The 16720-nt window shown below is 39.4% G+C and overlaps 2 protein-coding genes across 6 annotated transcripts in view; one reads left to right on the top strand and one right to left on the bottom strand.

Annotated features, from left to right (window-relative positions):
• haspin (histone H3 associated protein kinase) lies at positions 1-13151 on the top strand. Of its 3 annotated transcripts, none has more exons than XM_044346873.1 (17): positions 1-406; positions 1928-2095; positions 2248-2418; positions 2665-2790; positions 4270-4383; positions 4519-6538; positions 7770-7914; positions 8053-8204; positions 8599-8787; positions 9015-9100; positions 9399-9461; positions 9890-9981; positions 10229-10308; positions 10841-10929; positions 11677-11819; positions 11934-12036; positions 12452-13151. In XM_044346873.1, exons 1-17 carry the CDS (start codon positions 246-248, stop codon positions 12651-12653), a joined length of 4104 nt encoding a protein of 1367 aa, XP_044202808.1. In that variant the 5' UTR covers positions 1-245; the 3' UTR covers positions 12654-13151. The 3 variants fall into 3 exon arrangements, with proteins under 3 accessions (XP_044202808.1, XP_044202807.1, XP_044202809.1); XM_044346872.1 differs by having other exon boundaries at positions 4267-4383; XM_044346874.1 differs by lacking the exons at positions 1-406; positions 1928-2095 and adding an exon at positions 3371-3449 and having other exon boundaries at positions 2327-2418.
• Positions 12678-16720, bottom strand: part of fam184b (family with sequence similarity 184 member B) — a 29643-nt gene continuing 25600 nt past the window's right edge. For 2 of the 3 annotated variants that reach the window (XM_044346875.1, XM_044346877.1), the window contains exon 18: positions 14389-16225. In XM_044346875.1, coding sequence (XP_044202810.1) covers positions 16153-16225 — 73 coding nt within the window. In that variant the 3' untranslated portion in view covers positions 14389-16152. Of the gene's footprint in view, positions 12762-14388; positions 16226-16720 lie in introns of those variants that run through there. The other variant, XM_044346876.1, reaches the window with a different exon arrangement.

The raw sequence follows: 16720 nt of genomic DNA, 5'->3' as shown, positions 1-16720 counted from the left end.
AGATCCGGCAGTTTGAACCAGAACAAGCAGCGGGCACAGCACAGCAGCACGGCTCATGATTAAATATACAAAAAGATGATAGAAACGGGTTAAAACGTCTAATTAGATTTAATTTCAATGAGCTTTGTTGATCACTGTTAAGAAGTTTGTAAGGGCGTTGATAGTTCAGCACAGTTAGCAAAGGTCGAGCTATCTTGCTAAACTTGACCGACGGATGTAATGTTAGCTCGTTAGTCATCTAAAACATGGATCCAGGAAAGCCGTTATATATGAAGACCTACGGCCGGCAGAAGCGAAGGGTGTCTGCCTGGATTTTACCTGACAAACGAAAGCAGGCCTTCGACAGCACTGGCTCGTCAGAGGGAGACATCTCCGTCTTTGAACCTGTAAAACCGACGACTAAAAGGTATGTTAAAGTCCAGCCCCAGTCTGAGCCTCTCATGTACAGCACCAGTCTAAAGTTTGGACACACTTTCTCATTGATTGTCTTGTTATTAATTTATCCCCTTCTTAATCTCATATTGCATTGTTTCAAATAGGCTGTATATTTACATATCTTGGTTTTAGGGGAGTTGTAAGTTAGATGACAATTAATGACAAACTTTCACAGTAGAATTAAGGGTAGTATCAAAAGTTACCCATAACAAACGCTTGGAAAAGTATGGTTAGATATACATGAACTTGCTTACTAAATGTCACTTTAGCCTTTTCAGAAAATGTTACACCATAAGACTTTATTACCAAATACATGTCTTTATTCTTTTAAACTGCTTTCTTCAAGTTAGAGCCTGACCACACGGCTGATATTATCATCAGATTTAAGCTTTTTACAGATATATTGGTATCAGCACATATTTCAGCTAATAATACACACAGTACAGGAATGCCAAAAATATATTTGAGGTAGTTTAGAAATATGTAGCTATAACAAAGTTTGTGTCAGGACTGACAGTTTATTTCTCGACTGTGAATTGTCCAGCTTAGTCCATATCTTGATCTTTTAGAAGTGATGGATCCCAAAAAAATCAATTTGTAAATGTTTAAGTACTTATTGTGTTTTTTAAAAAAAAAAAGGATATTGGCAGTATATCACGATCTAATTTTTCTAAAACTGTCAAATAACAATATTAGGGTCTGATCAATACTGGATTTTTGGGGCTGCTGCCAATACCAATTTAAGGGAGATAAAAAATCCAATATTGATATATTGGCCGATAATCTTGTATATGCAGAATATCTGCATAAACGCATATTTTTTGCAATGATCACTCAGATGTGGTTATCAAACACTTGTGATAAAGCTATGTAATGGAGGGAAAACATTGTACAGAACAATGAACGTTATTGTATAAAATGACATCGGTGCACTGAAACTGTAAACTTCACTGGGAATTTAATTATAAATGACTATAGATAAAAACACATAAAACAAAAAAAAACATATGTATTATACATTAAACTTGAATGAGGAAAGAGGATCAAATATACATAAAATGCTACCTATATAACTTAAAAAAAAACAAAAACAAATATCGGCACATATCAGACATATACCCTGATACATCTGTGATAGGCCCATATATATACCAAGAGGTATCTGCTTCAAAAATCCATTATTTATCAGACTCTACTTTAAGTACACAAACCTCTGGCTGGTGAAGTGCCATCAGTAAAAAAATACAAAACATCAATCATTCAAAAGTGTAAAGATATGAAATAGGCTGAAGCTCTGTTACACACAGAAATACATAACAAACAAAGCCACTGGGCCTGGTATATTTCATGTTAAAGAAATTAAGTAATTTAGCGACTGAAGTAACCAAGTCATCATTTCATCTGATTATTGGTGTAAATATTTTCCTGATCTACTTGCTCTCATCGTCTTTAAAATCTTATCCATTCTGCTCATCCCCTTTTCATGTCTTAGAGGGAGCAAGACTAGTGTTGCTAGTCGTAGAGCTATGCGTCCTGCCAAGAAGAATGCCATGGTATGTCTGACCGAGAAGAGCTATGATGAGGAGAATATGAGCGATGAAGAGAACGTCATCCCCTCTCCTCCCTGTCCTCAACCTACCAAGGAGAGCAAGAAAACCAGGTTTTTGGTCATCATCCCTCCTATAAATGCATTGTCTTACGCCGATTGATCGTTGATTGGTGTACATGTTTTCCTGATATACTTGCTCTTATCATCTTTAATATCATATCCATTCTGCTCCTCATGTTCGCATCTGTTTTTCATGTCTTAAGAGTGAGGAAGACTAGTGTTGCCAGTCATAGAGCTATGCGTCCTGCCAAGAGGAATACCATTGTATGTCTGAGCGAGAAGAGCTATAATGAGGAGAATATCAGCGACGAAGAGAACGTCTTCATCTCCTCTCATCCCTGTCCTCAATCTGCCAAGCAGAGCAAGAAAACCAGGTCTGTGAGATAGCAAGCAGCTGGAAATGACAGCTGCTTAGCATTTTGTTATAAGTAAACTGTTAATGATCATTCAATTTTATGATTCTTTTACATGGCAATTAATAATATTTTGTCCAAGCCTTGGTGGAAAAGATATCCTTGATGTGCTTATGGAATAGTTTTCTTACTGATCTGCTTGCTCATGCTTTATCTGCGTACTTGCTCATCTGTTGATTTTAATCCTTTCTTTATTATTGTTCCTAGTGGTAAAGCAGACCGTCCTACCAAGAGAAAAACCAAGTGCCTGACAGAAAACTGCGGCGATGAGGAGAACATTGACCTCCCCCCTCTTCCCCGACGTCAGCCTGCTCAGCAGAGCAAGACAACCAGGTCTGTGCACAAACGAGCAGCTGGCATGATCAGAACGTATTATGAAAGTAGAAAGGAATGCCAGCAGGTCCAGAGTTTTATGTGACCAAATAATGGGGAGAAATATCCATATGAAGACTATCAACTTGTTTTGGTGTTCTTCTCCCTCTGAAGTGGTCAATTTCATGAATTTATGGCTCTAATTATTCATATGTTTAATTAATTTGTAATTCAAATAGCCAGTTAACTTGTGTTGTACTACAAAGTAAAGCTTTCAAGAAGACAACAATTCATTTTGTAATGTATAACATTGATAATGGATAATTAAGCAAGTATTGAATATGACAAATGATCAATCCAGGAAATTACTCAACGTGTGCATTCCCAATTGGATTTTTATAATACTAAAAGGGGCACCTTTTGTATTATATTATTTGATGTCCTATAGTTTCTCCTGACCTACTTGCTCATACACCAAATCCCTTCTTTCTAATCTGTTCTTTTTTTATAATCTATTTTCTATCTTGAGAGAGAGAACAAGTGTTTACAGTGGTAGAATAGTCCGTCCTGTCAGGGGGAAAAAAATTATCGTTTCTGACAGAGAACAGCAGTGTTGAGGGGAATATCAGCATGTCCCTGCCTTCTTGTCCGCAGCCTGCTCAGCAGAGCAAGACAACCAGGTCTCTAATATATGGGGTGTTGATTAAATGTATCTGACACATAGGGCTGTGCGATATGATCACATTTTCTGTTAATTCAATGAATAGTCTCTTGTCTGTGTGGGTCCACCGTGTGAGTGCACACAGCGGTGAATCAGGTGAGGTACTCAAGTTGACGACAGCTACACTTGTTACGTTACTGTTATATAAATCTTGAGCTTGTCAATTCAGAAACTCCAGGAGATATGGATGTCTTATGCAAAAAGATTCATTGACAAACCCAAACTTGATCGACCAAGGAGATAGCAGTTACAACAAAGTGCAAGTGTAGACCCAGTGAAATGCCACAGCAAATCTGAAGGAAAAAGAAAATGCAATAAAAGCTTTGCGTGTAAAAAGGCAAGAAGAGTAATTTATTCATGTAATCCGTGCAAAAGATGGACAGACTCCAAATGCCGAAAAATATTGCCATAAAGTGTGTGATTTGTGACACAACAAAATAAAGACATAGAACGTAATATGAAACGATAGACATTATTCTATCGTCACACGTTACATATCATCATATCACACAGCCTTACTGACACATCCAATTAACAGCTACAACTTTCTGAGCTTCAGCAGAAGCTGCGGAAACACACGCACTTGTGGTCATACAGTTGTATTAATAAATGATGTGTTTTTGACATGGAACTGGAGATGCACTTTTTTTCAGTTCCGATACCATTTTGATATATGCCGATACCGATACGGGATCATTAGGATAACATTACGCATTTGCTAAAGCTTTTTGTCTGTTAATATGTTTGTTGAAATGATCTTTGTCTCTGTGCGTCAGCAGGAAAAGCAAGCTTGTCTCTGCCACGGGAGCCTTGATGAGACGGAAAAGGCAGCATGACCCAATCACCAGCGAGAGTGAGGAAGACTCGAGGTCTTCTGCAAAATCTCACAAAACGTCAGTTCAAATAAAGTATTCATCCAGTCAGTGTGTTGATCCCCCCTGTTAATTAGCTTAAGTGTGTGTTACACAAATGTTCTCAGTAATTGCTGTAACAATTAGCTCTTCCCCCCCCCGTCTTCTTTTTCTCAGTGGTAATCTTCCTTCTACGGGCCGCTTTGTAACCCGCCGCAGACGTGCAGTTTCCACCAAATCCAAACTCCCAAAAGCGACTGTCAGTGTACTCAACTCTTCAGATGACTTCCATACGAGTAGAATTCTTCAGCCTTCCAGGAGGAGGAGGAGGGTCCCCCTGTCATTTTTGGTGTCAAGTGTGGAGAACTCTGTGAATGCTGCAGGGACAAGCAGCTCTGCCACCAACCCCTTCCGAGAGATATCCCTCAATGAGTCGGCAGATCACAGCCTCGGGCCCGGCTCCAGGAAACCCATCTTCTGCTCCACACCCTCAGCGAGCTCTTTTAGCAAACGGCCATACATTAAACCTTCTCCCATCAATGATCAGTCCTCTCCTCCATCCATGTCAGTAAGCTGTATAGGTCTCGTGAGCACATTCCAAGAAGACCAGGATTCACCAGGGCAACCACATACCGCACCACCCATCAAGCAGTCAAGCCTTGGCGAGAAACAACTGGGCCCGCATTACAATGAAGAACCCTCTGGTGAATCATTTTTGCAGCTGAAGAACATGAACAAGACGAGTAGCTGTAGCGAGGTAGCTAGAAGTCACGGTGAAGACTCAAACACCAAGAATAGTGGGACATTACAAAGTCTAAATCTGCTCACTACAGACAGTGAAAGCAGCAGTCATTTTGTGTCAGCAGCGGGAGGGTTAGAGTGGCTCATAGAGGCTCTGAAGGAGAATTGTTTGACCTGGCGCTGCACAGTGCAGCTGGAGAGATTGGACAACTTCACTGTGACTCAGCTTTACAGTGAAACAACCTACTCATCCTGTTTGGAGCATTCAAGCTCAGTCCACAGCCATCCAACAAATGAACATTCACTGTCTGTGGACAGCAGTCACACTATCGACCCTCCATCATCTTCAAAACCACCAATTTGTCTTTGTTCATCTGTGACTAACAATGCAACCAGTGATAGTTTACAGTCAACAAACAATAGTTTTGAGTCTTCAGTGACCGACAGTCAAAGCACTAACTTTTCACTGTCAGTTGACTATAAGCAGTCAGCCGAACGCTCATCAGCAGTGGAATCCATGGAGCAGTCGACATCACTACTTAATGTTGAATCTAGCCACTGCATCGACAGCAGCGTTGACTTTGTCATGGGCACGCAATTATCAGCCGACAGCCCCGTGCAAACTGTAGCTGCAAAGAACAAATGTCTTAATAAGAAATTCAAAGCTCAACTCAAAGCACTGACTTTGTCACGACAGACTGTTCGGCAACTTAAAGGCTTCAGAGAGGCAAGTTTGGCTTGTGATGATAAGTCTGTCGATCCAGATGCAAACAAGTCAGAAAATGACCACACATATAACATTGAGGATTCCGAAGATCTCGCACGTTCGAGAGAAATTGTAGAGAGAATGATGGTCGTTAGACAGTCGACAAACAGTGCAGTCACTCAGCCAGAGTCTAATGACCCAGAGACGCTCAAAACGATGCTGAAGGAGAAATGTCTAAATGACAAATTCATTGTTGAGATAAACCGTTTAACTTTATCACAGTTGAAAGAAAATCTGCAGCGTAAAGGCACTAAGCTTAAATCGCCCACAGATGTGTCAGACTCAGCCAGTGATAACCAGACAAAGAGCGACCACCAGTCTGAGAGTGACACTAATCGCTGTAAAGGAAGCACTTCTTCTGTAAACGTCAATAAGAAAAAGAGGGGCTCAACTAGTTCTGGGAACAATATTAGCTCAGACAGAGACGTTGTAAAGAAATCCTGTGATGTTCTCCCTAAAAGAAGGAAGACGTCTCTGGCTCTTAGAGAAAAGAAAAGGAGGAGCACGTCCACGGATCGACCGGGGACGACCAGGAAGGCGTGTGTGAGCGGTCTGAGTGTGAGTCGCTGGAAAACTAAAAACGGCGCCAGCACACACACGTTCAAGAGCAGAACTGCACAGAGAGGCAGTACCAAGACTGTGGACTGCAGCATCAATGAGCTGATATCCACTCAATCCAAACAGCAGCAGGTGAGAACAACATGTACACAAGCACAATACTGCTGAAACATTATGTCCATTTATTGACTGTCCATTGACGCATCACTTTATTGATAACAGTTTTGGTTATTGGTTAGCGATTGTCAGACAAAATAAGCAATGTGTGTATTTTTCAGTTAGATGAAAGAAAGTGCAATAGATTGATTTATTATGAGAGTAACTATAAGCCGCAGCCCTTTAAATCAGATGCACCTGCAGTTATTAACCGCTATATTTTTTCCTGGTGCTTTGTCCACAGGACTGTGATTGGTTGTCAAGGAAAAATTCAGTTCAGTCAGACGTTGGGCAATCAAAGTTCATCCGCAAGGCCCCGATTAATAATGGAATTTCTAAAATATTTTTAAGTAGTGTGATTTTTTTTTTTTTTTTTTTTAATATATATATATTCCTGGTTAAGAGAACATTTAGCAACACTTTCAATAATGTATCACTAAATGTTTCTTCCTGAGGTTTTTTTTTAACATTATGTGACACAAGAAATGTTTAAACGTCACCCGATTTGTCAAATCATTTTTATTATCTGCGACAATCTTGGTGTACATCCATTCTGTGTGCCAGACTACCATTTCAACTGAGGGCTTTATTATACACAGAAAATCAGGGAAGTTGGTTAAGGGTTGATAAGAGAATATCAGTGAATTTTACATCTCAGTCTTTTCATGCAATGTTACATGATGTAATGTTCAAGTCAGAGTGTAATAACTGTTTGGTTCACAGAAATTACAAAAAAAAAGCCTCCCCCTTATCTCCAGAGGTGTCAACACTTATATCCACCCTCATAGTTTGGTTTTGTTTCCTTATGTTTGAGATATTCACATCTAAGATTGATGTCGCCATCCTCATATAACAGTGGTCAATGGATTATTTTTGTAGCACATTTTAAAAACTAAACTGCAACATGTCTTTCCACTTGCAGAACACAGAAAGTTTAATATTTTATGATCAGAGAAAAATAATTCAGAACTAAGATGTATGGATTATTAAAAAGCACCATGTGTTGGGTCTTTCAAAAGTGTTTTTTCACTGCTTTGAGCACCACAAACACAACTCAGTGCTCTCAGTCTCGGCAAGATCTCAAAACCTGAGACAATTAAAAAAACGAAAAATGTCTGCATGGCAAGGTATCATTGAAGGTAAGGGGGGACGGATAGATTTAAAATGTGACATCATTGACAAACCATGATATCCATCCCGTGTGTAGGAGCTGTTTGGGACTACCATGAATTTCTCCACCCCAGCGAGAGCGAGTCGACTCAACTTCTCATCTCTGTTGGCCGACCTCACACCTAACACCCACACCTGGAGCCGTCTCAAAGCCGCCCTCTCCGTTCATCGCAAAAACATGGGTAATACACATACACCACCAAGTTGTAATTTGCTCCTCAGTTAGTCAAAAAGATCTGTGTCCTCATTTGATCTTTATTCCCCTCACTCTAATGTTTTAACTCTGCCTGTCTCTCTTTTTCCTCATTGCCTCTCTTCAGTGCTACTCACTCCGAGGAGTTTACATACATCAGTGCCATGCACTCCTGGAAGGGCGGAGCTGGCAGACGTCAGCCAGGATCTCTTTGCCACGCCTCTCCGGACACCGCTTTCCAGACGCCTCCAGTCACAGCTGATGAGCTGTGATTCTCTGGTACGAAAACACATCTGCAGCTATGAGAGCAAACGCCATATATATAGGATTATTTTAACAGGATGATTTTGAAGAAGCCACACATAGCCATGACTTAGTTTTCAAATATGTTTTTCTGAATTACAGATTATGTCAAGTGTAAATATATCCGGTGTGAGCTACTATGTGTTGACTGCTGTCTAGTGACAGTGAAATGCAAATGAAACACAGCCTCGGATGTACAAAAATAAACACTTTTGCAGATACACAGTCTATGATACACACCCTACTTCATTGTCACTGCGTTCTACATATTGTAATCCTTGTAGTTTGACTGCGTTTGGGTCTTACACAAACATAGAAACCTCCTACCTTTTCATGCCTGTAACGTCCTCCCTCTTGTCTTCTTGTACAGGTTGCGTGTGAGGATGCAGATCTGTCGGATGCAGAGAAGGTGTATGCAGAGTGCGACCAGCAGGGCCCTCTGCCCTGGGAGGAGTGTATTCTCCCTCAGCGTATGAAACAGTGTGTGAAGATTGGGGAGGGGACCTTCGGTGAGGTCTTCTCCACCACCAATGCCTCAGGAGACACAGTTGCTCTCAAAGTACGTGTGTGTGTTTGTGAGCTGTACTGCCTTTAGATCTAACTATATGATGTACAGTATGTATATAAACAGGACCGTATTGCATCCAAAGTGCACCTTTCCTTTCAGTTGTCAGTATTCAGTGTGATCTGAGGTGTAGGACTTTGCTTAAGGTGTCTCTATAATGTAGATACAATAAATAAATGTATGTATATTCAGTGGTAAAACAGTGGTTCTTGTGCTGACAGATTATTCCACTGGAGGGCAGTGAGAAGGTGAACGGAGAGGACCAGAAGACCTTCGGAGAGATTCTTCATGAGATTATTATCTCAAAGTAAATAATACAGTTATTTGCAATAACATGTTTTCATACTGATGAAAGTAAAGTGGCAACAAATGAACACTGTGTGTCTCACTATTCTGCTATAACATGATTTGACACCAGCATAAAGAAGCTGTGACAGCAAAGATATAAACCTAATATTTTGTGGTGGTTCATAAAGTCTGAATGTCCCACTTTAGTGGAACCTAGCTCTCATTAAAGCTGAGACTTCAGGTTTTTGGGGAATTTGTTTTTAATGCAACAGCTGGTCAATGTGAACTAAACATCACTGATGTGTTTTTTCCACCAGGGAGCTGAGCAGCCTGAAAGAGAAGCAGCAGAACCAGACTCACGGCTTTATTGGACTCAATGAGTAAGCACTCTCTCTGGTTGTTGTCTTATTTCTGCTTGTGTCTCAATGGTTTTAATTAGGCTGCAACTAACAATTATTTTCATTATCAGTTAAACTGTTCTCAATAAATCGATTAGCCATATGGTCTTAAAAAGTCAGTAAATGGTGAAAAAATGTTGATCGCTGTTTCCCAAAGCCCAAGATGCAACCTGAAATATCATGTTTTATACCGACCAACAATCCACAACCCAAAGATATTTAGTTTACTATTATAGTGGACTAAAGCACCATAAAATATTCTCATAATTTTAGCATTACATCTTAAAAAATGACTTAAAACATTAATCGATTATCAAAATAGTTGGTGATTAGTTTTCTTTTTTTACTAATCATGGCACCACTACTGTTAAGTTTATATGTGATTTGACGTTTCTATTGCTCGCTCATAGTCTCCACTGCGTCCGAGGCTGCTACCCTCCAGATTTCCTGAAGGCTTGGGACACCTTTGACCAACAAAAAGGCTCTGAGAATGACAGACCAGGTCAGTGAGAGAAAAGCATATTCCCATATGTTTCACATTCAATTTACACTCCCTAATGTAGAGAACTGCAGTGCAGTGTATCTTTGAGGCTGCAGTGGTGGATGAAACTTAAAAGAAGTCTTTCTTTTTTCTTAAGATTGTCTATTACCAGATGCTCTGAGTTTAATGGAAGACAAAAAAATCTGTCAATGTGGGATCAGGCAATGTTTGTCTTTTTCACTGCATCTCTCTTCGTGTCTTTGCTTAGATTTCTTTCAACAGGATCAGTTATTCATTATCCTGGAGTTTGAGTTTGGAGGCACCGACCTGGAGAACAGCAATGGAACGGTACGCACACATCAAAGTGACACACAACAGCACCTCTTCTTCGCAATACAGTGCTCTGCTGTGATGATGAGCAGTCATCAATCATGTCAGTGACTGCTCAAAACGCTCAAAGGCCTTAAAAAGCTACTACGCTGAGACATAATTTAAGCCTGTTTGGGCTGAAACAATGCATGCGTGTGTGTGTTTCTTTCTGCTTTTTGACTTTCTCAGTTTAAATACTTGCCAATTTCTGTTCTGTAGCCAGAGTTTCATGTACTGTCTTCAAACACAAGCCTTGCACTCTACTCTCATTACACTGACTTGCAGACTAGCTGTGAAAATGTGCTCAAAAATTAATGAAGAGAGTGCACACATTAAAATGGTAATGTCTTGAATTGAGTCTTCTGCAAAAAATAATTAGTCTGTACTAATTGGGGGGGAAAAAAGAACAGGCAACTGTATCTTCTAATCATTAGCTTATAAATTGACTTTGTTTGACTGGTGTGAGAGTGTAAATGCAGCTTTTAATTGAAGCCTTTCTTGTGTCATCAAGCTGGCGTCGTTGGGGGTGGCAAAGAGCATTCTTCATCAAGTTACTGCTGCCTTGGCTGTAGCTGAGGAGGAGCTCAAATTTGAACACAGGTAGAGTACACACGCACACATTCACAAATGATTGTAACTGTGATTATCTGCATGCATCTCGTCTTAGACGCACCAAACAGGATAACGCTGTACATGTTTAGTCTACAAAATGTCAGAGAATCAATCTCCCCGAGCCCAAAGTGATGACTGCAAATGTCTTCTTATGTATCAACCATTCAGAACCCGAGGGTGTTGAATTTCCTATCATTAAATACAAGTAAAACCAGCAAATTTTCATATTTGAGAAGCTGCTTAAAAAAACTAAAAAAACAATTTATCAATTGCTAAAATAATTGCTATTTGATTTTCTTTCTATCAATTATTGAATAATGACTTAATAGTTTCAACCTAGTTGTTGTAATGGCAAAGCTCAAAATCACCACATCTGTATTTCTGTGCTTTTGGTGTAACTCTGTATCAGATTGTTGGTTGTGCAGTATCATTGAATAAAGACAACTACAAACAGCTTTCATAACGTTTGATTATTTGAATAAAAGTTTGGCTTACAATACAGCACCAAACATGATATCATAAACTTCCAATAACTTGGCCGACAACAAATACTTTGAAGCTTTCATTCAGGCGTACACACACAAGTTGATGCATAATTAACTCAAAAGTTCCTCCTTCTGCCACAGCAGGTGTGAAACATTCAGCATTCAGAACAAAACTCCAGTGTTGCTGTGATGGATGATTTTGTTGTCGTCTTGTAACAGGAACTTTATCCCCCTCTACTGTTTTCTGTAGGGACCTCCACTGGGGCAACGTGCTGGTCAAAACAACCAAGCAGAAGAAGGGCAGCTTCGTCCTAAATGGAACAGCCCACTCTGTGGAAACCAAAGGAGTGCTTGTGCGCATCATTGACTACTCTCTCTCCAGACTAGAAATCGGTCAGATATTTTTTTTCCACCCACCACCTCCCACTTGCTTATTGTTATATTTTGAGTTTTTACAGCTGAATTAAGCGGATTGTGCTGAAAAGCATTTATTTTTGTCCTCCTCAGATGATCTGACTGTATCCTGTGACATCTCCAAGGATGAGGAGCTTTTCATGGGCCAGGGGGATTACCAGTTTGATATCTACAGACTGATGAGACAGGAGAATGGGTCAGTGCATTTATGTATCAGTGATAAATTCAGAAACACTTGGACGGATAGCAAGAGCTTCTCCGTGCCACAGAACAAGATGGAACAGTTAAACAATGCACATATAGAAAGAATTCAACCTTTTTATAGAAAAAGAGAGCCAACAGTGAACTATGCAGATATCAGCTGATTAGTAAGAAATCTTTTCTCAGTGTTAACATACATATATGATTTGTTGGATGTTTGATAAGAGGTATAAAAATATAATTTCCCCATCTGACATTGATATTTCTTTGATTTCTCATTGTGACATGTCTTAACAGACATTACCAGTCCTCTTGTAGATCATCCTGCTCATTTACATTATTAAACTAATATTTCAGAATTATTGTGGTCATGATTTATTGATCTTTTTTTTTTTGTCTGTCTGTTTCAGTAATAACTGGAGTAACTACCACCCCCATACCAACGTGCTGTGGCTCCACTACCTGTGCTCCAAGCTGCTTTCCATGAAGTACCGGGGAACAGGAGGGAGGGCTGCCAAGGACATACGAGAAGAGCTCACTCGTTTCTATGACAACGTCCTCCAGTACAGTTCTGCTACTGAAGCGCTGCAAAGCTGCCCCATGTTTCAGTAGTATGTGAAAAAGCTCACGCAGGCAGTTTTTAATAAGAAGGTGCAGTTTATCTGGGTCGTCTCTAGTCAGCTTCCATTTGTCAGCAGTTTGCCAGTCGCCCTGGATGACCTGTGATATGTAAAGACACGGTTATTGATCCTGGCAGAGATAAACGTCACTCAATGTACAGTATATACAGAACTGTCATATGAGACATTTGAAAATAATGTATTCATGCATCGCAAAATGTCTTAATGGTGCTTTTTTTTTATGCCTATTCTTGCATAGGCTTGTGTATTTTAACTGATGAGGTACATGTTATTTTATGCATCTTAAGTATAAATGCAGAAAAAAATATTCTAAATAAATTTAAACTGATCTTGAACAACATCTGAAAGTGGTATTGTGATCACAATTTTGTAATCTAGATTAATGCTAAACTGTCGATTGACAGAAATTAATTGCCAACTTTTTTGGTAATTGATTGATACATGTATGAATTAAAAACACCAAATGTTCTCTGGTTCCAGCTTCTCATGTTTTATTTCGGTGTGAATTGAATATCTTTGGAGTTTGGAGGACTGTGTTGGTTGGACTAACAATTTAAAGGCATCATCTTGGGCTATGAGATAAAGGTAAGTGGCAGCCCTGTTACAGATACCAGCCACAATATGTGAATTGTGAAATGTGGACTAATAAGAGGCAGTTTCCAGGCAACCCTCATGTCACTGTGGGCAAAATTGTGACACGTTTTTTTTTTTTTTCTAAATATGGATAACTTAAACTCATGAATGTGCTGCTTTTTTTTTGCAAGCTTACAAATGAAACATTAAAATTTCCCTGCTGGGAATTATTGACCCATCAGAGGTTTAGCCATACCGTTAATACTGTGGCAGCCATCGCTTTAATATTTTATGGGTGTATTAGGCATTGTGGACAATAGTGCAAATAAGTATGTACAACTGCTTTGTGGTAATTATAACTGGGCCAAAATATGAGTCAATAACGGCTTACTGCCGATATATATCAGGAACAAGTATCACAAAATTGCAGTAGGGATTGGCTGATATTGGCAAATATTTTTTTTTATATATGTCTCAAAAGTCCAGTACCGGTTGGACAATAATGGTAATTTTGGTCATTTTTATGTGATTTTTGAGGGTTTAATTTGCCAAAAATACACCCCAAACTGATTATTTTATCAATAAATTGTATCTCCATCAATTTTCAAAAATATTTACTATGTATCACAACATATATCGAGATTTTAATTGTATATCGAGATATCATTAAATATACTGTGATGGAGAATTTTATACACATCACCTGCCCATGGATGTATTGTGAGAGCTGGATTTGGTGCAAGTTGTGCTTTTGTGGCCCAATAAGAATTTTCCACAGAGACAATCATCATTAAAGGGGCATCTGCAAAACTTTTGACACCTCCAACTGCAAATAAGTTCAATTACTACTCTTTGTATTAAGAATTTTTAATCTATGAGAGTTTTGTATTTGTAAAACCTTTCCACAGCCTAGAAAAGCTATTTTTATGTGCGTGACGTCATCCAGGAAACTTTAGGCTTATGTGCTCGTTCAGCATTTTTCATTCAAATGAACTGGTGACATTTTGGCGTCTGGTATCCAGTTCTTATAATACATCCATGCACCCGCCCCTAACGCAGGTAGTCCATGTTGACCGTCGAGCCACGTGATTCATTTTAATTCATGTTACACCAATGTATAAAGAAGAAGCACGTACAAAAACAAAATATTTATTCAATTTGTTCATTAAGATTATTATACATTTTTGCATTGAAACAAGCTTCATTTTGGTATGGTGAGTCGTGTGTGTCCGTATTGACGAGGATCTTGATTGAATACGTCGAATGCTTCCATACTCGAAGAGACACTTGGTTGCTGATTTCAAAAAAATGTACGTTTTCCTGGAGTAATCATGTGATGAGATTAGAGCAAAAGTTGCATTTAAAAAAGGAAGACTGTTTAAAAAAAAAAAAAACAGATATGGAGACATTCCAAACTATACAAACAAGATCCGGCAGGCCTATGTTCTGAGAAGAGGTCAGGCATGTGTTTGAGAAGCACTTTTTGGTTGAGCTTTGAGGCAATGTTTGAGATGACCTTGCTGGTGATGAGCCCATACGTATGTTAATGTTGCCATGTCTCTGTTTGTGTGTGTGTGTGTGTGTGTTTTAAAAGAACTCCACCGATTTAGCATTGCACACCTATAACATACATACACACGATGGGCAGTTTAAAAAAAATCAAAATCAATGCAGCAGAACCAGAGACATCTTTTTTATGCCATGCATTATTCTTCCTTGTCAAAACCTGCCGCCTACGTTACCCACAGTGCAACATGACTCATTCAATCGACTGTACAGATTCAGGTTAGCGATGAGCAAAGCGGTTCTTTTCAGTGTACTGAATCACTAGAAAGAGTTCATTAAAAAGATTCGTTCATCGAATCGCTCAGTGCTTGATCGGAGCTCTGACTGCGTATAATCCCCCTCACTGACCTGAAACACGCTAAAACTGGGAACGGTTGTTCGTGAAGGAGAAGCCACTGAGCTGAGAACTTAGTTGGATAAAAATACTGTTTGCAAACTGAAAGCTGCTATAATAAAGTGTTACGCTATCATGTACAGTGTGTATATTTTCGCGGCACATAATAATCAAATAAGATATTTGATACTACTTTCTTCTTCGAGACTTCAAGACATGAGAGGGAGGGTGAAGGGTGGGCACTGGGTCAGTGCTTGGATCATTGAACATGCGACGTTCCCTCGCGGTTAAAGGATCTGAGACAGTGTCAGCCACCCGTTTTTTCATATTGCAGGTTTCACCACGCATTGTAAAATACGAAAGGTGGTGAGACTTTAAAAAAATAATTCAGGGATTGTCAAATATAAGCTAGCTCATTTTAAATTTAAGGTATTTAAAATCTCATGAGTACAGATGCAGCAGTTGTGTTTATGCACTCTATGATACTGATACGATCCCTGCAAACGAATCACGTTCGCTCGCAACTGACTGAGAGCTCAACTGAACTGAGAAATGAACGGATAGTTTCAGGAAGTGATTCAGTTCGTTCAAATAAAAGATTCGTTCTCTTAAACGAATCATTCGCGAACGACATGTATTGTGCTAGTAGCGGCTAATGTAGCCTGGTAACCTCACTTCTTTCTAACTCCACAACCCCAGATTTTTTTTCATTTTCAAACTTGTAGTTTTCAGCTCCAACAGATGTTTCTTTGGGGCAATTCATCAGACTTTGCGCAGCTTCCTTCAGGAGCCACAAAAGGCTTTATACAACTTTTTTCACATATGCAGTAGCACTCCCAAAGACCTGTAAACGGACTCTGATGTATAAAATCGGTGGAGTTCCCCTTTAAGGTTTTGTGTGTGTGTATGTGGGAAGCAAACGGATGTGTATAAGAAGCAATGAACTGTATGTGAAGAAATGTACTTGCAGCTGCTGTGTGTGTGTGTGTATTTGTGCTCAGAAGGAGAAGTATTTGGTGAACCACTCCTGCTTTAGCCCCTCTGTCCCCCTCTGCTCCACATACGGGCCCCTGCAAAACACAAAAAGACATTGTTTTAAAAAAAAATAAATCATATTGACATATATATTTACATACTGTCCAGGTTCTGAGTATTTCACACAACCATATTTCACTCCCAAGATATTAAAGGTACCCTGTGGAGTTGTTTTTGACCACTAGTAGCGCTAAAGAGCAATGTTTAAATGTGCAGGTCCTCAATTTGTTCACATTCCTGCTGCAGGTTTCATGTTATTCCACTGAACGGAAGTCGGTGTCAGTAATGCACCAACAAACACAGCACGTAGAAGTGGACATGAGTTTAGTACAAAGATTTATCATCACTGACCATGTTGATTGTTTTTTTGGGTTTTTTTTTTACCTAAACGATTGCATAACCATTCAAATGCACTTCAGTACAGACATCAGTAAACAAACTTAACGCCATGTTGTTTGGTGCTGATTCTGACTGTCTTCATTTCAGTAGTAACCACAGTCTGTTGCTGGTTCAAACTGTCAGTTCAGTAC

The sequence above is a fragment of the Thunnus albacares genome, chromosome 3, assembly GCF_914725855.1.
Source record: "Thunnus albacares chromosome 3, fThuAlb1.1, whole genome shotgun sequence".
Taxonomy (NCBI): domain Eukaryota; kingdom Metazoa; phylum Chordata; class Actinopteri; order Scombriformes; family Scombridae; genus Thunnus; species Thunnus albacares.
This window is presented reverse-complemented; position numbering and strand designations above follow the sequence as displayed.

Coding starts and splice junctions, on each gene's coding strand:
- haspin (XM_044346872.1), top strand. CDS start 246: ATGGATCCAGGAAAGCCGTTATATATGAAGACCTACGGCCGGCAGAAG. Junction 2,419..2,664: donor AAGCAGAGCAAGAAAACCAG/GTCTGTGAGATA, acceptor TATTGTTCCTAG/TGGTAAAGCAGACCGTCCTA. Junction 11,820..11,933: donor TCTCTCCAGACTAGAAATCG/GTCAGATATTTT, acceptor TGTCCTCCTCAG/ATGATCTGACTGTATCCTGT.